This window comes from Eschrichtius robustus, chromosome 3 (genome assembly GCF_028021215.1).
Source record: "Eschrichtius robustus isolate mEscRob2 chromosome 3, mEscRob2.pri, whole genome shotgun sequence".
NCBI classification, from domain to species: Eukaryota; Metazoa; Chordata; class Mammalia; order Artiodactyla; family Eschrichtiidae; genus Eschrichtius; species Eschrichtius robustus.
In genome coordinates this window covers 106,368,717-106,393,556 of record NC_090826.1, presented here as the reverse complement: position 1 = coordinate 106,393,556, position 24,840 = coordinate 106,368,717, and the positions used below count along the sequence as shown (strand labels likewise).

General features: G+C 36.1%; 1 protein-coding gene across 1 annotated transcript; it reads left to right on the top strand.

Moving 5' to 3' along the window:
- The first annotated feature begins 1,770 nt into the window (after positions 1 to 1,770).
- On the top strand, positions 1,771 to 22,875 carry SEC22B (SEC22 homolog B, vesicle trafficking protein). Its single transcript, XM_068540606.1, has 5 exons — positions 1,771 to 1,996; positions 10,122 to 10,231; positions 12,934 to 13,094; positions 14,717 to 14,863; positions 18,783 to 22,875. The coding sequence occupies exons 1-5, from the start codon at positions 1,922 to 1,924 to the stop codon at positions 18,935 to 18,937; spliced, it is 648 nt and encodes a 215-aa protein (XP_068396707.1). The 5' UTR covers positions 1,771 to 1,921; the 3' UTR covers positions 18,938 to 22,875.
- The last annotated feature ends 1,965 nt before the right edge of the window (positions 22,876 to 24,840 follow it).

The window sequence follows — 24,840 nt, the reverse complement described above, 5'->3', positions numbered from 1 at the left end:
TTAGATATATGTGCTTTACTCGGTTTCTTTGATAAGTTGTAAGAATTTGCTGTTAGCTCTGATATTCAAATTTCTGTTGACCTTTTTTTTTTCCCCCCAGTACAACGTTTACAAGCTCCAATATTCTTGCATTTGGCCCATTTCACGGTGTTGTTGTCGGGTTTCAGGCAAACAATGGGCCTTGGGAAGAGCCTAGATTCAGGAACTGGAAAGAGGCTGGGATTCTTGCTCCAAATCTGCTTCTCTGTGCATTCTCCTCTCTCTGCTTCTCTCATCCACATAGCCATACCCTTGGTTAAAATACTTGTATTATTAATTTCTCATTACTGGAATTGTTCCAGCAGAGACTGAGTGACCATAATTTGAGACAGTGGTAGAAGACATGTCCTTGTTGACTGGTCGGAAGGGAAGTTAGATCAGGTTATATCTGTGAGCTATTCTAAATGTAAGATATGATTTTACCAGCTTAGGCTCCCATTTACACAAGGATTGCTTTCTGTTTCACTTTCTCACTGTCTCTGTTAATAGCACCATCAGTTTTTTTGTCTTGTCTGTATCCCAGTCCTTCATCTTTTGTGTGGAGTCAATCATTAGGTCTTCCTCCCAAAATCCTCTCCAGAAATAATACTAGTTTTCTCCTAGTAGCTGTAGAGTTGTAGAAAAGGTAACAAAAGCATGAGCTCTTTAACCTATGGTTAAATGTTAAGACAGAGTCATATCAGGATTAAGAGCATAGGTTTTGGAGTTCAACCTCAGCTCAAATCCTGTCCCATTACTACTAGCTGTGTCACCTTAGAAAAATTACTCTCTGAGGCTTTTTCTCCGACTCAAAGTGGGGACCTCATATTAAATAACATTGCTGAGTTGTTTGGTTAAATAACTAGTATCCATAAAGCACTTAGCAGTGTTTCTATTAATGCAAACACCAATTAGCGCTTAATAAGGTGTAGTTATTAGTATAAATAATAAAATACAACATTTATATAACTTCTTTTTTAGTTTACAAAATGTGTGCACCTACACTTTCTTGCTAAATAATCACAAATATCCTGAGAGGCAGATAATATTCTCATTTTAGAGATAGGGACACCAAAGAAAAAAGAGATGATAACACTTCCTCAAGTGGAATTGTCTAGAGGTTGCTTTGATAGGGAGTGAATGCAGTTACTGGAAGTTTTGCAAGGCTGTCCTGCTACCTATCACCATAGATCCCAGCTTTTGGAAGGGTGACTGAGCTAGGTGATTTCTGAGGTCCTGTAACTTGGTCATTTATTCACACATGCAATTAATATTTTTTTTACCAGAAACTGTTCAAGGACCTGGGGATACAGCATAAACAAACAAGCAAAAAACCCCAAAATAACATGCACACTCACACACACAGACAAAAATCTCTGCCTACAAATATACAAATACAGAAAATATTTTGTACAGGATATACAATATAAAAAATTAAAAATTAAATATGAAAATATCAGTATATAGCTTGTCAGTTTTTTCATATACCCTTCATCTAAGTACCCATTAACTCCCACCCTCCTTCCCAGCCCTCTCCCCAAGCTTAAAGTAGCAGAAACTAGAAAATTCTATTTCAGTTTGTGTGCCATGCCCTCTCACGCGTCAAGGCTTATTCGAAGCTGGAAATCCAGAAAAGTGGGCGGGGCCTTGGAAGTTTCTGAAGGTGGAAGGAGAGACGGCGGAACTTGTGTGCGGTAGCTGTGGTTCTCGGTGGGAAGCCAATTCTGAGGACCGGTAGTGGAGAGCTCTGGAGCTTGTTTCCGGCCACCTCAGCGGGAATCGGAGACGCGAGCAGCTGGGTCCTTGGGAACTGAGGTAGAGGTATAACTGTTGTCGCGGCGGAGCAAGTCAAGACGCACCTACGGCCGTCCGGGCCAGTGTTGAGTTTCCGTAGCCTGTGAAGATGGTGTTGCTCACGATGATCGCCCGAGTGGCGGACGGGCTCCCGTTGGCCGCCTCGATGCAGGAGGACGAACAGGTGAGCTAGTAGATCCCCGGGACCCCAAGTTCCTGTCAGAGCGCTGTGCTCTCAGCACGGGATTCCTCCTTAGGACGCGGGAGACCCTTGTGGCCTCCCAGGCGTTTCTGACCCCTCTGAAGTGCGTTTCCTCTTTTGGCAGTGGAGAAGACTACCTGTTAGAATAAATCTTTCCTGAAGGCGGAGGTAGATTTTTGTGTTACCTGTTTCTTTTTAGAAAACCTAGCTGGAGAAGGGATAGGTTTGGCTGATTGTGATCATCCAGTGTTCTGTAATTCTTTAGGGACTTTGTTAAAATTCAAGATTTCTATTTTTTTAATTTTTATTTTTTTGCTGTTAATAAAGCTGACTGACAGGTCCTGGGAAAAATCAGCTCCTAAGTTAAGTCCTCTTTCCGTAGCACCTGATCCTTGACCTAGTTTACTGACATCTAGTGAAAGCAGATGAGGTAATATTGCCACATGTATGCACCTGCTTGAAGTTCAGTACAGTACCTTCTTTCAAAGTTATGCCCAATTTCCACCTCCAATACGCCTTACTAAATTTCTGTTGTTGGAATTACAACCCTTGTGTTATATTCCTGTAATGCTTTGTACCTTTATTTTACAATTTTGCCTTTGTCTTTCAAAATTTCCTAGCAGGCAAATGAGAAACCTTAGTCATCTATGTGTTTCCCATAGCTTTTACAATAGCAGCTTTGTGCTAGTAGGTGCTCAAAAATGTATTGCGTTGATTGAAAAAAAAAAAACAAAACCTCTAGATAGCTTGAGAGGAAGAGGCTTTGTGCCTTAAAATCACAAGGCAAATTTCTCGTGTGAGACAAGTTCCTGGAGCAAGGTCAGGAAGCCTGAAGAAAGGAGGCTGAGAATGAAATTTATATAATTTATTTAAAGTGTTCAACTTTATTTTACTTTCTCATACAACCCAAGTAATGTAATTTAAAAAAAAAAAAACCTCAAGACCTAAAAAAAGATGAATATTTTGGACATTTTTTTGAACTTCTCATTCATATATTCATGAAAAAAAAAAAACCTCATTAAACACATCAGATGTGCCAAGCATGGTGTTAATGCAGGGGTTTGGGGGACATAGTCCCTACTTTCATGGAGCTTACAGTTTAGTGGAGAAACCAGATAACTAACAATTATGATGTAGTATAACTGCTATGGAATAGGAAGAAGTTTCTGTGGTTGAACATGGACAAGGTATCTAAATTGATTTTTGGACCTCAGGAAAGTGTTCCCAGAAGAAATGACATCTAAGCCAACAGTAGTGTCTCCTAATTAGGAAAGCTTCTATTTGGTTATATGCCTTTTTAGGTTTGATTTGGAAATATGTTTACTTTCACTTCTAGGAGAGTAATGATACAGATTGTGAAGTTGCTAAGTTGCTTCGCAGGTCATGCTAAGTGAAATATTTTCTATTTATTCCACAAGACAAAGTCTAAGTTGAGATAAAATTTGAAAAATATAGCATACCCTGAATTTTCAATTGTGAAATATTTTTGTCTTGTCCAATGTTAAACATTTTCCAAGACTGTGCAGGAGTGAAATTGTTAAAATGAATGCAGGAACATGATTTGAAACAAGGGAGATGGTGTGGGGGAAATTTTCCTTGAAGGATATGTAGTTTGATTAAGAAATAGTTTTCCCAAGGGGACAGAAATCTGGTCAGTTTTCCAACTATTGCTTTGAATTCCAATGTGGGCAAAGAGTATAAATTGGATTTGAAATTCCATATATCAGTAGGCTCTTATTCTCTGCCTTCCTACTTTATTGAAAAAATTAGTTGATTTATGACTGTGTGTTTCTTAATTCCAAACTAGGTATCAGTTTACCAAGATGGGTTGCTTTGTTTAATTGACAAGGAAAGATACTTTACACAAAAATATTTTTGTGATTGTAATTCCATAGTGATTTCCTTTAGGAATTTTGACTTTGAATGGTAACGTCTTTCCAAAACTTTTAATATCTGCAAAAATATGAACCTTTGACTTATTTTTACTATTATAATAGTATACAGAACATTTATACAGTGCCTACTACATACCAACCATTGTGTTAAGCCTGTTAAATGCATGGTTTCATTCAATCTACATACCAACTATTAGGATAGGTACTATTATTATCCCCATTTATAGATAAGGAATCTCTGAGGCTAAGGGAGCATAGGTCTCTTGCTTAAAGTCGCACAGCTAATAAGTAGCACAACAGAATTTTTCACCAGGGTTCCTCCCTGCCTCCTTTTTTTCCCTGTTAACCTACAACCACTATGTTAGTTCCAGGTACATAACATAGTGATTTGATAGTTCTGTCATCAGGGTTTTTTAACTTCGGCACTGTTGACATTTTGGAATGGATAATTCTTTGTTGTGGGAAAACTGTCCTGTGCATTGTAGGATGTCTAGCAGCATCTTTGGCCTCTACACCTTATATGCCAGTAGCACTACCACCACCCTCCCATCTAGTTGTGACAACCAAAAATATTTCCTGACATTGCTGCATGTCACCTGCGGGGAGGAGGGGCAAAAATCACCCCTGGTTGAGAACCACTGTTTTGGTTTAAAAAAAATTTTTTTTAATTAAGATACAGTTGATTCACAATATTAATATAAGTTTGAGATGTACAACATAGTGATTCACAATTTTTAAAGGTTATACTCCTTTATAGTTATACACGTTTATAATTACTATAAAATATTGGCTGTATTCCCTGTGCTGTACAATATATCCTTGTAGCTTATTTCTTTTATACATAGTAGTTTGTACCTCTTAATCCCCTACCCCTATCATGCCCCTCTTCCCTTCCCTCTCCCCACTGGTAACCACTAGTTTGTTCTTTTTAATCAATATCTGTTTGATTCTACACTACAGGCTTAGTACCTAACTGCTTCACTTGTTCTAAGACATTTTAATAATGAATTTACTTCTTAGGAGTCTGGAAATAACTTTTTAAGAAATGGATATCTTGATCAAATAGTTTTATAGTTAAGTACCCTAATTGTCCGGGCCAAATATTTCAATGTATTCTTTCAATTATTTACATTGATAACAGATACCATATCTTAGGTGGTTACTAGATGCTAGTCCTTGTACAAACTGTCTTCTTACTGGAGATGAACAATTATTCAAATAATACAATAGAGCATTAAAAAAAAGATACAGAGTATCTTATGCACTGTTTCCTCTGTGCTATAACTAGAAATGTAGGCCTAAGACAGGTAGACAGATGAACTTTTCTTTTCCAACCTAGACTCTCTGATATTCTATCTATTTCTTCCTTTCTGATATATTTCTCCTTTTTAGATGTTTGCAATTTCTTTATCTACCTTTCTGTTCTACCTCAAAATGAACCATGTTTCTTAAGGTGTTAGATATAACTGAGTACAGGGCAGGGAACTCCCAAGAAGCAGATAGTCTTTTGTACAGTTAAACTGGCGCACTCGCCCAATCATTGAGGGTTGATTAATCACCTTACTGCTATTGCTGTTAGAAGAAAATGGTTGGTTCTTGGTGCCCCTGGCCTTTGATCAGTAGAGTTCAACAGGAATTTACAAATGATAAGAGCTTAGCTAAACATTCTTATAAAGGCAAAAGATGGCATTTGATACAACTACTTGTTCAGCAGTCATAGGTGACAGCAATAAAAAGGATTGTGGTTGTGTGACAATTTACTACCCTGCACCTCCTGCATTTTGTATACAGAGCCACATCCTAAATATACTGATGATCTCAAATTAGTTTCAGAATTTGTGTAGACATTCACATCTACTTCATTATTGGATTGCTAACAACTGTCTTCCATTATACTGTGTATAAGTTTCATCAAGTCTGTTCTACATGAAGTAGAAAACAGAATTAGGACATCTAATCTAACTATTTTTAGATAGACTGGCTGACTGTGAGCCCTTTGTGACTGTAATCTTAAAAGTGAACCTAGGGTTTATCTGTAAAGCCATGATTATGTTGTTATGTGATATCTAGATCAGAGCTGCCATATGGTTTCTTGAGCATTTCCTATGTATTAGATTTAATATTAAATAGTAAGATATCACCTAGAAGGTGGATCTACCATTACTGAAGCAATTTTAATTATACAGGTGATATAGCATGCTTAGGAGCAGGGGCTTCAGAGCTAGACTGCCTGGGTTCAAATCTTAGCCCCTCCCCTTATTGGCCCCAAGTCCTAATATTGTGGGTGCAAATATGCAGTAAATAGGAATGGATGAATGAATAATTTTCCCATTATAAAATTACTTTCTGATTATTGTAGAAAATTCAGTAAATATGTACAAACAAAAGGACCAAAAAGTTAATGGTGATTTATTTTTTTAACCATTAAAAGAAGTGGTAAAATTAAGTAATCTCTACTTAAATTATATCCACTTGATGTCTAACCTTAATCTTTGTGTGTGTGTTTAAAATCAAATAATGGGTAATACTGTAATACTGTTCCACCTACTTTTTTTCACTTACTGTATAATGAATATCTTCTCATATCATTAAATATTACACAACATCATTTTAATGGCTCTGTAGTATTCCATTATATAAATATATACCATATGTTATTTTTTTTAACATCTTAATTGGAGTATAATTGCTTTACAATGTTGTGTTAGAAGATGTGGAATTGTTGGATAAAACATTATGCAAAATTTTTTAATTTCTAATACATATTGTCAAAATAACTACCAGAAAGATTGTGCCAGCATCGTGTTCCCAGGAATGGTAATGCCAACTGAACCAGCAGTGTAAAATGTTGGTTGGCATGCTGTAATTCCTATGTAGTATGTCTCCGGTGTTACACATTGGCAGTCACTGCTTTGTTCATTGTAAATTCCTGAAATTGTAGCATGCTTTTGGCCATAGTTTCTTGTAGTTCGTACAGTTGTTAGTCTCTTTCTCTCAGATTGCAGTAATATTTACAGTGCCTCTTATAAAGTCAAAGGATTTGTGCTAATCTTCATTTCACTGACAGTTTTTTGCTATTTCTTTTTTTTTTTAATTGAAGTGTAGTTGGTTTACTATATTATATTAGTTTCACACTTAGAATATAGTGATTCAATATTTTTGTAGATTATACTTCATTTTAAAGTTGTTATAAAATATTGGCTATATTCCCTGTGCCGCACAATATATCCATGTAGCTTTTTTATTTTATACATAGTAGTTTGTACCTCTTAATCCCCCCTACTGCTGTCTTGCCCCTCTTCCCTCCCCTCTCCTTACTGGTAGCCACTAGTTTGTTCTCTGTATCTGCGAGTCTGTTTCTCACTTGTTATATTCATTCATTTGTTTTATTTTCTAGATTCCACCTATAAGTGATAACATACAGTATTTGTCTTTCTCTGACTTATTTCACTAAGCATAATACCCTCTAGGTTCATCCGTGTTGTTGCAAATGGTAGAATGTCATTATTTTTATTTGCCATGTATTTATTTAACTAGTTCCTTTAAGGTACTCACCTGCCTTTAGCTGTCAAAAAACTTATAATTAACATTTATGGTTGTGGTTATTTTATGAATACCTCTGAGACACTGATTTAATTGATTTGGGGGTGGAGATTGGGCAGGAGTAGTTTTTTTAAGATTTCTAGGTGATTCTAGTGTGAAGCCAAGGTTGAAAATCATTGGTCTATGTTGGTATTATTTCTTGGCACTTTAGTAGCATCTCCAACTTTGTTTGCATCCCTTTAATCTACTGTTGTGGGGTCAGATATCTTCGGAATGCCACATAACAACATTGGTGAAGCCAACAGATTGACAAGTACCACTCAAATTTAGGAACATAGGATATTGTGCACTAGTTCAAAGCATGTGATGGTATTCACTCTCCCCAACTGGCCAGTCATGAGAAAAACAATATATAGATTAGCAATACTGTTTAATATGATAATGTTAGTATACATTATAATGTTAATTACTACAAAGTATTGTTAATATATAACAATATACATATACATGTTAATGTAGGAGTATTTCTCAAGTGAACAGCCTTATAACAAATCGTTGCCATAAAAACAGTGTTAAACTACAAATCGATACTTCTAGTGGTCTCTGCCTAACTCCCCTGGTTCACCTCATGCTTATTTACTTCCTTATTTATATTGAAATTTCCAGTTCACCATTTTATTTTTTTAATTTTATCTTATTTTGAGTTATAATTGACATGTAACATTATATTAGTTTCAGATGTACAACATAATGATTCAATATTTGTAGACACTGTGAAATGATCACCACAATAAGTCTAGTTACCCTCCATCATGAAAAAATAGTTACGAAAATTTTTATTCTTTTTTCTTCTTGTGATGAAAGTTTTACTGTCTTAACAACTTTCAAATAATTCAATACAGTATTATTAACTATATTCACCATGCTGTACATTATATCCTCATGACTTATTTTATAACTGGAAGTTTGTGCTTTTTGATTCCCTTCACCCATTTCGCCCACTCCCCTACCCACCTCCCCTCTGGCAGTCACCAGTCCATTCTCTATCTATGAGCTTGTTTTTTGAGCAGGATTCCAGTCTTTTTTAATGGCTGAATAGTATTTCATTGTGTATATATACCACATCTTCTTTATCCATTTATCTGTTGATGAACACTTAGATTATTTCCATATCTTGGCTATTGTAAATAATGCTGCAGTGAGCATAGGATGCATATATCTTTTTATTAGTGTTTCGTTCTTCAGATAAATACCCAGAAGTGGAATTGCTGGATCATGTAGTAGTTCTATTTTTACTTTTTGAGGAACCTCCATACTGTTTTCCATTGTGGCTGCACCCATTTACATTCCCACCAACAGTTCACAAGGGTTCCCTTTTCTCGACATCCTCACCAACACTTGTTATTTCTTGTCTTTTTGATAATAGCCATTCTAACAGGAGTGACAATGAGGATATCTCATTGTGGTTTTGATTTGCATTTCCAGTTCACTATTTTAAATATAGCTTAGAATCCTATACTTGTACATTTGTTTATCTGCCGGTTACACGATTTTATCATTGCTTCCTTGACTGATTTTACTCTCAGCTCAGTGGTTCACTATCTGGAATTTTAAGTTTCACTTTGTACTTTCTCATAGTTATACCGTAGGTCCAATCCCTGGGAGGACCCTGTGTAAACACTTTTCTATTTAAACATTTAGTTATTAAACATCTACCAAGGAGAGACAGTGTTATATCTTTCAATTCAAACTAAATAATCCAAAATAAAATAATTCCTTCCCATCACATGGCAAAAGTTATTTGTTTGTTTCCCCCAGTATGTGGATGAATAAATAATGTATATTTGCTTCCCATTCTTCGTGCACTTCTTTTCCATTTTGGATCTAGTAGGTTATTGAGGTATGATTTTCTCCTTTTGAAATGACATTGCTGTTTCCCCTAGTAGACTTCTTCCTCTCTTTAAAAAATATTGTAAAATCATTTAGAAATTGTTTAGGAAAATATTGCCTATAACTCTATCATCCAAATGTTATTATTTTCATTTTTATATGAACATATCCCTTGCTACCCAGACTTTTGCTATCCAAACTCAGGAACCAAATAGATTTATTTAGTAAAGGATATTTGACTTTCCAATCTTTGTCCTTGCTCTTATTCATTTTTACCTAATTGCAGTTATAGTGTTCATAATAATTTGCAGTCATGGGTGCACACAGTTTTGCTTAAATGCTCAATACTGTAACACGTTATGGAAGATTTTGCTTGATATTTCAGCACAAAAATGAGATGATTCATTCAGTCTGTTGTTCCCAGGACTTTCCCCTGAGTATGGAACATGTTGTACAGTTCTGTGCCAGTAACTGTGCAAGTGAAATGGGTTAGGAGGAGGGCACTGACCTAATAGTGGAAAGAACACTGGATTGAAAGAGTGCCTTAAGGAGTACACTTTTGCTTTTTTAGCAAATAACTATTGTGACTTTGTTGAAAAACTCGGGATTTGGTCCTCCTTTTTTCTCTAAAATAGGCCACTTTTATTTTGTTAAAATAAATCTTACTAACCTGTAAATGAAGGACCGTATTCACATAGTGTCCTCAAAATATGATGCTTCTCACAAATTGGTACTGCTTTTTTGGTGGAAAATTCTTAAATGAAGGTGTCTTCTTTCAGTCTGGCCGGGACCTTCAACAGTACCAGAGTCAGGCTAAGCAACTCTTTCGAAAGTTGAATGAACAGTCCCCTACCAGATGCACCTTGGAAGCTGGTGCCATGACTTTTCAGTGAGTATAGTCCTGATTTCTTTGTGATTATTTAAATATGAAATACAGTAAATACAAGTAACACCTGATAAGAATGGTAACTTTTTTAAAAGTAAAGGTAACTTTAAAAATATAGTCGCTCCATGGAAGCAACTTTCCTGGCTCTAATTCTGCAAAACTGAAATCTTGGTTTCTTTATTCAATTTCCATACAATAATTCAACCTGTTATCCTGTGTCTAGTAAATGCTATACATATCATGCAGTAATAGGTAACTTTTGCTTTGGGAGCTTCTTGGAGCCAGACACATGTAGGTTAGTACCCTTGCTCAAACATTTACTGACAGTGTAACCTTGAGCAACTCACATGTACTTCTCTGGGCCTCAGTTTCCTCTGTAAAATAGGGAATCATAGTTTTGTGAGGATTATGAGAGAATCCATGTATATCACTTAACATCTTGTCTGGCACATAGAGAATAGTCAATAAGTGTTAGTTATTATTTAGAAAAAAGAAAATTATAAAAGATAATTTAAGAGCATCTAGTCAGTGGTTATAGACAATGCATACAGCTGAGAGAGGGATCAAAGGGACTTTATTGGATTTCAAATTATCTACAAATAATTGATATTAAATGTTTAATACATGTCAAGTTTGAAGGTGATAAAACAGGAAGGATTAAACAAGAAAAGAGAGAGCAAGAAGATCAGGTGAAAATAAAAAAGAATAAGCTAAATAATCCTTACTATGTTAGGAACGCAGATACTAAGATAATATAGACCTGGGAAGAATCTGCTCTGTTTAACTCAAACAAACCCTCTACTCATCAAGAACAAGCAAACAAGTATAAAGAATCAAAACCAAAACAAAACCCTGGCCTATTGGTTAAGAAAGTAGTGAATATTAAGTTTTATAAGGTATTTCAACATCAAAAAATATTAGAGGCACTTAATTATATAGTATTTTTATCTCTACCATGGGTTAGGAACAAAAAAGATCTAGGAAAGATCTCATGGAATTGAAAAGAGATTTTCTTCTGTTTGGTTCTTTATAATCTCATCTCTTCCTTTATTTCCATCCAAGAACTATTTATTAAAGATTTATTCTTTGCCAGACAGTGTATTAAGTCTTGCCTGTAATGTTTTAGCTTATCCTCTTATTAGCAGAGAGAGACACGTACACAAACAACTATACTGTAATACCTTAGGACAAGAAGTGCTGTAGAGCAGAGAGAAGGAAGCAATAAATTCCCATTTATAGAGAGTAAGTTTCAGGAAAGGGGAAAGAGGGAGGGAGAATAGAGAGAAATTTCACAGAAAAAATTATAGTAGAATTGAGCATATGAAAATGAACAAGGTTTCTCCAGGTACATAAAAGAATATTACAGTTAGAAAAAAACAATATAAGCAGAAGTCCACGAGCATGTGAGGGAACCTAGCTTATTGGAGAACAACATGTTGTTTGGTGTGTTAGGATATATGATGGAAAGCAGCCTACTCTTGTTTTGGAGGGCTCCAAATAGTATACCAAGGTGTATGATTTTATTTTATAGGTATTAGGGAACCTCTAGAGTTTTTAAGCAATATCATATTTACTTTGTAGGAATAAAGCTAGTGGTTTAGAAGATGGTCTAGACTGAAGGCAAGGAGACTGGTTAATTTAGGTGCCCAAGCAAGAAATAGGACAGCAGTATTATTGTTATTGTTATTATTGTTGTTGTTGTTATTATTATTATTTTAAAGGGCATGAGAGATCATATAATATAATAGACTATAAACTATGCTCTGTGGAGTCATAGGATGCCTTAGGAGCCACATAGAAAGGGCAGGGGTAGGGGTATGTGTAATGCTTTGGGCCCTTAAACTCCTACTTAAGCTAAAGAACTTCTGATTTTATTTGCTGTACATATTAGTCTTCTGGATATAATTTTTGCTGAAATAAAGAGTACTATGGCTAAAAAGTTTGAATACCACTGAGTAACCCAACCTCTTTCCAAAACTATCTCAGACATGTAGTCATATAGCCTCTTCCAGACTGCCAGGGAGCTCACTCTCACAGGAGGAAGTCAGTTCTGTTATTGAACAATTTGCAGTCAATACAGAGTTCTCCTATCCTGGAAATTCGGGAATATTATTAGTCCTGAGATTATTTTCTGTACCCAGTAAATATTATGGCATTAACTTCCAACTTTTAAGTATCCACAAAGATTTCCAGTTCCACTATTTTTCTTACAGCTGGAAGAAATTTAAATGTGTATGTACTTGTTTACCACACATAATCAAAGGGTAGATGGAGTCACAACTCTGAGTTCTCAAGAAAAAGTCTTAGGTATTAAGATATTTTAGTTGAAGAATTATGTAATGAATAAATATGTCTAAATACTCCTTTTGGAATGTACTTCTAATAATGGGAAGATGTTTGCTTTCTGATTCCAGTGATTTGTGGTTTGAAATTGACTCTCTGATTTAGTTAGCCTCAAAGGGCTTGGGCTAGAATATTTTCAAAACTTTGTATAGGGAATTCCCTGGCGGTCTAGTGGTTAAGACTCCACACTTTCACTGCGAAGGGCCCAGGTTCAATCCCTGGATGGGGAACTAAGAGCCCACAAGCTGTGTGGCATGGCCAAAAAAAAAAAAGGTTTGTATGGCACTGAGAGTCTATTTCAGATTGTTGGAGGTGTTGTTGATCTATAAACAACTTTTTCTTGGTTTTCTTTGTCTCTGCAGCTACATTATTGAACAGGGGGTGTGTTATTTGGTTCTGTGTGAAGCTGCCTTCCCTAAAAAGTTGGCTTTTGCCTACCTAGAAGATTTACATTCAGAGTTTGATGAACAGCACGGGAAGAAGGTGCCAACTGTGTCTAGACCCTATTCCTTTATTGAGTTCGGTAAGTTTTTGCGCCTCACCTCTCTATCAGGGGAGTAGTCAATATGCAGAAGCTATTGATATAATTTTGACACTTTTTTTTTTTTTATGCTTACCTACTGAAGTTTTGGATTTTCCCTCCTAGTCCATGTCTTTTGTCCTTTTGAATGAATGAGGTTTCCTTCTCATAAGTAATTTTCTCTGGTCTTTTGATTTTTTCCTCATAGAACTTGTTGCCCTTTGCTCTTTTTTGTTATTTAGTTTGATTCTTCATTAGGGTAAAAAACTGTGTCTAAAGATCTAGATTGACATGTAATAACTGAGTTCTTTTTTTCCCCAACCCAACCTCCTCACCTCCCCCGCCACACACACACTCACATACTCACAGTGAGACTCATTTTATGGAAATCAGAATTTGGAAATCAGAAGGAATGGTGAACGAGATCCTCTAATTTAAGTACTAGAGGATATATGGTATTGGAGCATAACATTTACTACGTGCAGCGGTAGTGAGCATTGGGTGTCCATATTTGTATAAGAATTATAGAAAGACTCATTACTGGTCAGATCTGGTAAAGTATCTGATGGCAATAGATCAAAGGAAATGGCCTTTAAGTAGAGGAAGTGAGAACAAGTATGATTAGACTACATCACTGACATTTTTAGTTAAAAAAGAAATGGGTTTTACTATCTCTGAATTTCTGAAGTGTTTCGAGTTTGCTAGATAAATGGGTCCTCTTGCTTTTTAGAAATAAAGAAAATCTAGCAAAGCATTCCAGTGTTTCAAAACTATAAACTCTCCAAGTGCTAATTTTTATAATGTCTGGTTTTGCAAATTTTATTTTTGTAGACAATAGCGGTTCAGTAAACCCAATAAAAAAATAAGACTGCTGTATCAAGGTCACACAGGAAATAGTTGGTATACTCAAATTAGCTTAAAGGATTATATACAGAGATATGAATGGGTTATAGATGAGCTGTAAGGTACAGTAACCTGAGACCAGTAGCATGGTCATTGTTATCATCCCTGAGCCTGAATGGATAAGAGAAAGCAGTTTCTGGAACTAGGAAGGAGAAAATTTATGGAAAAGGCCCATTTGAGAGGAGCAGTAACTTTTGGTGGAGGTATACTGCCAGCCCAAGATGACTTCTCAGGGAGGAGCAAGGGGAATAAATACTTTGACATCACTATCCACTCCCCTTCTTCTGTACTCTTGGGGCTCCCCCATTGGCTGAACCTAACCGGAAGCTAGAGGGCAAGGAACCCATTGATGTAATCCATGCAGGTCAGCTTCCTGCAGGCAGAAAGCAGGCCCAGAAGGGTGGAGAGGAGATCTAGAGGCAAATGAAGGGTATGCAGCACACACATCTTAAGATTTTTGCTAAAAGTTGAAAAGTTGAAAATATAATCTTTAATAATCATTCTTTTCATAGTTTTGCGTTATATAGCCATTGGCAAAAATGAATGAGCATGCAGTTTTGTAGTAGTATTTTGGGAAACGCCTGTCCCATTGTTACTCATTCAAGAGGTTGGTTAATCACGGACAGTTGCAGATCCAGGACTAAACTCAGAATTTACTCTTTCCTACTTCTTTGATGGACATGAAAGAAGTTGTTAACAGTCACTTTTCTTCATCATTCTAGATACCTACATTCAGAAAACCAAGAAGCTTTACATTGACAGTCGTGCTCGGAGAAACCTAGGCTCCATCAACACTGAATTGCAAGATGTGCAGAGGATCATGGTGGCCAATATTGAAGAAGTGCTACAACGGGGAGAAGCACTCTCAGGTCTCTAAAAGCAGTATGAATCTTATGAATAAGTGGCTCTTATTCCGTAGGGAAGGATAGCTTATTTGGGAGTACCTTTTATGCTGTCAGATTCTATCTAGTACTGTTAGGAATTAATCTTTCAAAAATGGATTACATTGCAAGCTTCCAGTATGATATATGTTTCTTCCTAGTGTGGTTAGTTTCTGTTGAGTTGGAACAATGTCTCATTCCGTATCAGAAGCAATTACTGTTTCCTAGATATTTACAAAATTAGATCAATATTTACAGAAACACATAAGTTAAGGGAAATGAAAAGAAGAATGAGAGGAAATTGTCAAAGATTTATTGCAGTAGTTTCCTGAGTAGCCACTTTAGGAGACTTTACTGCCGCCAGGTCAAATGTTATAAAATGCCATTTTCATCAAGGCATTCCTCTGCTGAAAAACTTTTAAAACCTGTGACTACAAAATAAGGTCTAGTCTCATCTCAACTTACTTTTCATTCATTCAGTCATTATTAATTGCGTACTTGTAATGTGCAAGGCACTGTGTTCTCTATAATGGAAGATAAGGAGATTGCAAACGTCTCTCATTCTCCCTAGTTCACAAACATTCTGCCTCACAGGTCAGTGTCCTTACCATCCTGGACCTTCTTTAGGATCTAGATAAGAACTGCCTCTTCAAAGAAGCCTTACCTGATCCTTATATCCCACAATGCATTAATCCTTTTGTCCTTCAAATTCTTAAAGCACTTACATATGTAATGTTTTTTAGCACATAATGTGTTATGTGTATGTGTGTGTACTAATTTACCTAAAAATATATGTTTACCTAATGCTTAAATGTTACCTAAATATTTAATGTGAGCATATACTTTTTAAAAGTAGTATTTATGTGTTTCATATCTATTTCATATACTTCTTTTATTTCTTTCACAGTAATCATCACAAGTAGTTGCCTTAATGTGTATTTTTTGAATTCAGCCTTGTTACATATTCATGAATAATGGGTTTCCCTTTATTATGAATTGCAGATTTTAACCTTTATGTTTGTAGTCAGCAGTTGTCCCAGCATATAGCTTCAAACTCTTTAAACATCAAATTTTGGATGAGTGAGTCTGTGTAAATTTTCATCATTACAGACTCACAGGTTCTACGTGGGATAAAGTAAACCAGCACAGGAATTTTTCTTAAATCCAAAATTTATATATTGGTCAATTTATCAAAAGTGTAACGGGTTTTCTTCTAGTGCTTTGCTGATTGCTACAAAGCTGATATGCTGATTAAAAAAGAAGTACAGTTCTACCCTTAAATAACTTCATGTGATTGGGAAGATAAGAAAGATTGTCACAGAGTAATTTATAGATAGTGTAAGGGAACAAACATCAATTGAACACTTACATTGTGCTAGGCAATATGGTAGGGGGACTTTACATATATCTTATTTATTCTTTAGAGTAATCCCATGTGAAGTGGGTGGTATCAAACCGGTTTCACAGATAAAGAAGCAAAGACTCAGAAAAGTAGCTTACTATAAAAGTTACACTGCTAGTACGTGGCAGAATTTGTTGGCTTATGGAGTCCGTGTCCATCTTCAGTGAATGATAGTTTTAAATCATTATATATAGATCTATAGACAATAAGAGCTATAAAAATGTAGAAGGAAGTAGATAAATGAACAGGAAAGATTTCTTGAGTTTTGATAGATCAGGAAGGAGTGAAGAGTGGTATTTTAAGAGGAAGAAAAAGCATATGCTGAACAAAGCATATATGAAGACAGTGGAAAGATTAGCCCACCTCAAAAAATGTTTTCTTCCTCTTTAAGCTTCTGTATAATAAGAATCCATCTTTTATGCCTTTTTCTCATTCTAAGTTTTAAAGTTTTAGAGCTAATCAACTTTGCATTTATGACCCAAGAATAGTTCCTGTGGGTTCTTTTAGCAAGATCAAATTATGCCTTTTTTACTGCCTAAATATACCTGTTTCTTTTAAGCCATAGGTTTTTAAGCCATAGCCATATTTTTTATTCAAAGGTGTCACCCTATTAGACTGTAAATTCCACAAATATAGGGATCATGTATGTTTTGATCATAATTGTACCCTCTAGCACTTCTCATGGTGCCCATAACATGAATATTTGCTAAATGACTTCTCCAAGCAATAGCTTTGTCTTTATGATACTATGTGTTTCCAAATGTTCCAGTGTAAAGGAATTCTCTTAACTATTAATTATTTCATATGACCTAATATTTATTTCTTTGCCCAGTTATTCTCAGCAGATTTAGATTCATGTAGCAAATATTTATTTATTGATTTTTCACTGTATTTTTCACTGACTGTATGCCAGATCATGTTCTAGGCACTGGGAATATAGTAATAAACACAGTAGTAGTTAAAAACCTCTGTCCAATGGATTGTACCTTCTAGTAGACTGGCTGGAAAGATTCCTTGCAGCATTGTCATGGCTATTTCTCATCCTTTAACTGTTTTATTGCACTAGGTGCTTTTCTTACAGGACAAGTTCTAATTTGGAAATGGCTGGCATGCCTGTGTTATTAAGTAATGCCACATTTCTCAATCAAAACCAGTCTCTATTAAGCAACTCCACATATTCCAAAAGCATTCTCCAAGGAAGAACAAATAAATTCAGATTGCAAAATAGTTTTTCAAAATTTTAAAGAAGTAAAAAGTTTGATTAGAATTTATTTATGCCAAACTGAGAGTTTGTTTTCATTATTTAAAATATGCCATATATTTTAAGCCCAGTCTAGCTTGTGTATATCTGACTGTTTCTCTAAGTGCTCAGTTAACAATTAAAAGAAGATACTGACATTACAAATGTCCTTATAGGAAAAAAGAAAAACTTTTGCCTAAGATTCTAAAAAGCTTAATTTAGTAGATATTGGTGGTTTTCTAGCACCTGTGATTGTATTTTCATTATAATACAGCTTTCCTATATCTGTTAAAATATAATTTCTGATAGCTTTATCTTCATAATAATAGTCTTTACTATGTGGAAAGTCTTAGAAATTTGGTAGCAGTCACCACTGAGATATTGCTTAATACTCATTGTCTGGTTCTTTGAGTTTTCTGGTTACCTGCATCTTTTATCTTACCTGGATTATCATTTGTCAAAATATGAGCGAATATGATTTAGACCATTAAGAGATTATGAAGATAGTTATGGTCAGCTAACATTTGTCAGGTGTTTACTGTATGTAGGCATTGTGCTCACTTTACAGGCATCCTATGGTATGTTTATTACTATATAATCCCTTTTTTTTTTTTTTCAAATTTTTATTTATTTATTTATTTATTTATGGCTGTGTTGGGTCTTCGTTTCTGTGCGAGGGCTTTCTCTAGTTGCGGCAAGTGGGAGCCACTCTTCATCGCGGTGCGTGGGCCTCTCACCGTCGCGGCCTCTCTTGTTGCGGAGCACAGGCTCCAGATGCGCAGGCTCAGTAATTGTGGCTCACGGGCCTAGTTGCTCCGCGGCATGTGGGATCTTCCCAGACCAGGGCTCGAACCCGTGTCCCCTGCATTGGCAGGCAGATTCTCAACCACTGCGCCACCAGGGAAGCCCTATAATCCCTATTTTTATAGACAAAAGAAGCTGGGTCTTAGAGAGGCTGAGTTGACCAATACCACATGACTGATACAGCTGAGATTTGAACCAGGGTCTGAGGCCAGAGCCTGCATACAGCCTCAAGAATTTGAACATAAATTGATCTGATAATTTTAAAATGTATGGTAGATTTTACAGTGCTTCAGGATCATGAGTTAATCAGTGTATGCAACCTTACCCTTAAAATAAAAATGATAATTTAAGCTTCATGGTTTGAAAAAGTGCCACTCATTTTGGTTATTTTTATGTCTTAATACATTTGATAAAATACTTTAAGGGACTAATTGATGTTATCCTTTTTTCCTTTTTGACAGCATTGGATTCGAAGGCTAACAATTTGTCCAGTCTGTCCAAGAAATACCGCCAGGATGCGAAGTACTTGAACATGCGTTCCACTTACGCCAAACTTGCAGCAGTAGCTGTATTTTTCATCATGTTAATAGTGTATGTGAGATTCTGGTGGCTGTGAAGTAGTGAATCCAGTCACTGGCAAGGGAGAACCTAGAACCCAGCAGGTGTATGTTTTCAGGAAGCTGAGCTCACAGAGATGCGTATTAGAATCCAAGTGGAACTTCTGCCTCTAAAGACCTTGCAAGGAAAGACATGTCCTGAAAATGAAAGATTACGCCTCATTTAATGAAGCTTAGCCCTATGTAGAAAGTGTCTTTTGGGGGCAGAGGCTTTCTCTGGGTGCTAAGCCATGTATGTTAGGGAACAGTAGATTGTTTTATTTGTTTTTTTCCCTCCCTGTGTTTTATATTTTTAAAACAGCACTGACTGGGCATTCTCATCTCTAATGGAGCCGTCAGTGAGATTTGGCTTAACCAACCTGTGCTAGCAACAGTCTGAAATCCCTTCAGAGAAGGCAGCCCTTTGGAAAGGTTTTGGACTCTGTTTAATCAACATTCCGTTTGTTGGTGACACTTGTGATTTTTCAGGAATCTGAGTTGTTGATGGCCTTTTAAATAAGACTCCAGTATGTGAAGGTTAATTGCTGTGCTGCAAGAGATCCTGTCTATTGGCCCCTGTAGGAAGTTAACCTTTGTTGTTTTCCATTTATGATGTTTTGCTTATTGCACAATTGCTTTAGGGTTAAATGAATTATATTGATGCCTTGAAATTATAGCACTCCGTGATTAAGAAGCTAAAATGTTTTCTGTCATTTACTCCTTAAAAGACTTAAATGTTTTGTTTGGGACATTCTTAATTTTATTTTTCTGCATCTGGTTTATATTAATCTAAGAGTGAATGTAGCATACTGATAGCCAGAGGCCCCTGACTTAGTGACAAAGAGAGGCCAGCTCATGACTACAGCTTTGTCCTGCCCCTTTCTCACTTTTTCTCCGCTACGATTTTCCCCACTCTTCCTCCTGCCACAATTTGCCAACATTTTTTAAATTCCTCTATGTCCAGTAGTTTCATGTGCCTCTCAGGATATCCTCAAATATCAAAATGGAAAATATTCAGTTGCGTAGTTAATTAAATTGAAATTTTTCAGAGCAACTACTCAAACTACTAAACACATTTATCTGAGAAAATCTGAGAGCACCTTGTATCTGCTTCAGTTATGTAATTCTCTGAGAATGTTCTAGAAATAGGTAACTCATTTACAATAGCTTCTATTAACAAATAAAAGTACCTATGATTTTTCCCTTTTTTGCTCAGGGATAATGGGGATTTCCTTTTACCTTCTGAGGTAGAATTTTTTAAATGGGGAGAATAGGCCTTTTAAATATTGTCACAAGGGTCTACAATATAACCTGTAATTCCTACACATACTGCAAACATTTCTTTAAATTGTACAGGAAAATGAGCCTACTTCTTAAAATCTTTGGAAAGAACTTTAACCAGTAAGCAATTTTATAACTCAGGATCATCAAACCTACTGTTCTGATTCCTGATAGAGAAAAAAATTCTATTTCTTTAAAACAAGGCAAGGAGAAATGCTTATTTTATTCCTGATAATTTACAGAACTAGAATAAAATTTTTTTCTTTCCATTTTGGACCTATGTCTGCCAATTGGAGTTTTGTGCATGAAATAAGAAGTTACTTTTTATAGAGAATAAGTGCTTTGAAGTCCCTAAAAGGCTTATCCTAAGTAATGATATTGGTAATAAAAGCCTTTGAAAGGCTGAAAACCTAAGTAGTGGTACCATAGCATTTGGTACTTCTGTAGGAGTGGAGAGTGGCAGCTCGTTGAGAGTTGCATGCTGCAACCAAGTAGTCAGCAATGAAATAAATACTTCTAGAATGTTCCCTTTAGTGTGAAGTTTTGTTATCTAGTTAATTTACGTGCACATCTTCTATAGATACACTTCTACCTAAACTCAGTGGGTTAATTAAACAATGAGTTGGGGTGGGGGCTGATAAACAAAGGGATAAGAAAGTAGTTTAAGATTCTGATGGTAGAAAATGAGAGAACAGGACTGTCATAATATGACTCCTACTTCTGTTCTTTATTGGAGGAAGTGGGAAGATCTGACTAGATGAAATGAACCAGCAACCAAACAGGTATCTAAAATAGAATGTGATAAATACTGTTCAGGGTTATCGGGGGCACATTAGAAAAGGACACCTAATTTACTGTGGGAAGGGGTGTGGTAAGAGAAGGAGAGTGGGATTTCCCAGACAGAGTCGATGGCTTATGCAGAGTCATGAGTTAAAAGAGTAAGGCCCATTTGGGGGATCATATAGCTTGGTTCAACTTAACTCATAGGGTAAGTATAGGCAACTGAGACTTGAGGAAGAAGAAGTAGACGGTACACTGTCATGCAAGTCATTCAGACTATACTAACATCAGTGGCAAGAGATGGCATCAGATTTATAATTTCAAATGATCATTCTGGCCATGCTATAAAAGATATATTAGAGAGGAAAAAGCCTGAAAGTAGGGAGATGAAACTAAGGAGCCATCAGAGTAGAATGAGACATAGACAGGTTTCAGGTGATTTTCAAGAAAGGAAAAATCCCATATACTGAAATATTTACACGATGCTTTCTTTGTTAGGAGCTTATTTTAATGCTCATGTTGACATTTTGAAGTAAATACTGTTCACACCATGTGAATGAAGAAACTTTACCACACTGAGGCACTGAAGAGTTGAGTAATTTATCCAAAGATGCAGAGCTAGCAAGTGATGGAGCTAAGATTTGAACCTAGACAGTTTGACTCCAGAGTCTGTGCTTTTCTCCACCATACTATACCACCAAGAGGTCAAATCAAACAAGTACCACAAAATGTATTTTGAATTTAACAATTAGGAGCGTAATCATACAAGCAGAGTAATTCCAGAGCAGTAGAGACACAAGTCAGATTCCAGTGGGTTGAGGATTGTGTGAACCACTAGGAAGTAAAGACGTTGAACTGCTCTTTAGAAGTAGCTTTTTTGGTTATGACGCTGAACTTCATAACATGTTTTAATTAAGAAATCTCACAAATGTTAACATAGCAATATTTGGCACATTGTACATACATCTGTTCATTGAAATGTCCAACTGGTTCTTATGCTTTTTGGAAAACCTTTGAAAATCTGGTGAAAGGCATGTGCCTTTACCCCAGAACAATGTTCATGTGTACATGTATACCAAGTATCACATACTATGTCAGGGTTTTCAAGAACTCTAAAGCCTGTTCATGACCTGGTGGTCCAAGGTCCCCAGCTAAGAACTCCAAATATAGAGGATGTGGAACTCAAAGGAAAGAATCCAGAAACCTTGAAAACTGTACAGCTGAGGTGAACTAGAAAAATTCTACAGTTTGAACTAACTTTGTGGATGAGATTCATTCTTAAAAAATTGCGTAAAAAAATTCTATCAAATATTTTTGGATCTTGTTCTACAGAAAAAAAATATTTGGTCCAGTTCCTCAAAATCAAAATCAAGGATTTAAAATTTTTTATTTCTACTTTTATCAGTAGGAAGTCTTGCAAAAGCAAGTTAAGAAGGCAAATGGATAATCATTTCTTCATACATAGTATTTAATAATACATGTATGAGAACACATCTCAATTTAAATTCCCATCTTATTGGGAGTTTTCATGACCTAAGGGCTTGAATGTTGGTGGACACACAATTAAGGCTTTTAGTTAGTGTATTCAGCAGAACTGACTGAGCCCCACCTTGTTGTCTTTTTAGACAGCTCAGCAAAAAGGCAAAGAACAGTGGTTGTAAAGATGTTACTACTGTAAATGCACATTAACTAATTGGACCAAATAAATAGCTTGTACTTTTTAAAAGTCCCAAAGAAAAATTTATAGCATGTGTGACATAGTTTGAGGTAGAAGGGGCAAATTGAGTCTCACATCCTATTAATGATGACAGACAGGGTTGACCCAACAGTATAAAACTGTCTTGAGCAATTTAATCACTCCATTCTAATAAAGTTTATTTCAAGTGCTGTAACTGAATCCATGTCTTAGATTAGAAAAATTGTTGGAAATTTGACTTCCGTATACTAATCAAAACTGGACTAACCTTCTATAACCTTCATTAATTGAGCATATGTGTTAGTCATTTTACATGTATTATTACAGTCCTCATAACCGTTTTCCCAGCTTGCCCAAGGTCACATAGCAAGTTGAAGTACTTGGGTTCAAATCCAGGACTGCTAGACACCCAACCACTACATATACTGTTTATTCCTAAATTATGATGTAGAAGTGTTTGTCCTAAGCACTATTTCACTTTGTCCTGTCAAGTTATTTGCTTTTGTTTTTGTTTTTTTTTTGGAAAAGGTTGGCTTTTAAAAAATACTATTTCATTTTATTATTTCCATCTCTTTTTCATTTACTTATCTGTCATTTCTCCCTTTATTTTTTAATATTTTTTGCTCTCGGGTTCTTGTTTGCCTTTTCTCATTCTTGGTTTGTAACACATTTTTTAAAAACTTTATTTTCTATTGGAGTACAGTTGATTAACAATGTTGTGTTAGTTTCAGGTGTACAACAAAGTGATTTGGTTATACATATACATGTATCTATTCTTTTTCAAATTTTTTTACCAATTAGGTAGTTACAGAATATTGAGCAGAGTTCCATGTGCTATACTGTAGGTCCCCATTGGTCATCCATTTTAAACATAACAGTGTGTACATGGCAATCCCAAACTCCCTAACTATCCCTTCCCCCCCACATACCCTTCTCCCCTGGTAACCATGTTCTCTAAGTCTGTGAATCTGTTTCTGTTTTGTAAATAAGTTCCTTTTATCATTTTTTTTTTAGATTCTGCATATAAGCGCTATCATACGATATTTCTCTTTCTCTGTCTGACTTACTTCACTCAGTATGACAATCTCTGGGTCCATCCATGTTGCTGCAAATGGCATTATTTCATTCTTTTTAACAGCTGAGTAATATTCCATTGTGTATATGTACCACATCTTCTATATCCATTCTTCTGTTGATGGACATTTAGGTTGCTTCCTTGTCTTGGCTATTGTAAACAGTGCTGCAATGAACATTGGGGCGCATGTATCCTTTCAGACCGTGTTTTTCTCTGGGTATATGCCCAAGAGTGGGAATACAGGATCATATGGTAGCTCTATTTTTAGTTTCTTAAGGAACCTCCGTACTGTTCTCCATAGTGGCTGCACCAATTTACATTCCCACCAACAGTGTAGGAGGGTTCCCTTCTCTCCACACCCCCTCCAGCATTTATTGTTTGTGGATTTTTTGATAATAGCCATTCTGACTGGTGTGAGGTGATATCTCATTGTAGTTTTGATTTGCATTTCTCTAATAATTAGTGATGTTGAACATCTTTTCATGTGCCTCTTGGCCATCTGTGTGTCTTCTTTGGAGAAATGTCTATTTAGGTCTTCTGCCCATTTTTTTTAAAAAAATATTTATTTATTTTTGGCTGTGTTGGGTCTTTGTTGTTGCGCACAGGCTTTCTCTAGTTGCAGAGAGCGGGGGCTACTCTTCATTGCGGTGCGCGGGCTTCTCATTGCGGTGGCTTCTCTTGTTGTGGAGCCCAGGCTCTAGGCTCATGGGCTTCAGTAGTTGTGGCTCGCGGGCTCTAGAGCACAGGCTCAGTAGTTGTGGTGCACGGGTTTAGTTGCTCCATGGCATGTAGGGTCTTCCCGGACCAGGGCTCTAACCCATGTCCCCTGCATTGGCAGGCAGATTCTTAACCACTGTGCCACCAGGGAAGCCCTGCTGCCCATTTTTTGATTGGGTTGTTTGTTTTGATGATATTAAGCCTCATGAGCTGTTTGTAAATTGTGGAGACTAATCCCTTGTCAGTCACATCATTTGCAAATATTTTCTCCCATTCTGTGGGTTGTCTTTTCGTTTTGTTTATGGTTTCCTTTGCTGTGCAAAAGATTTTGAGTTTATTTAGGTCCCATTTGTTTGTTTTTGTTTTTATTTCCA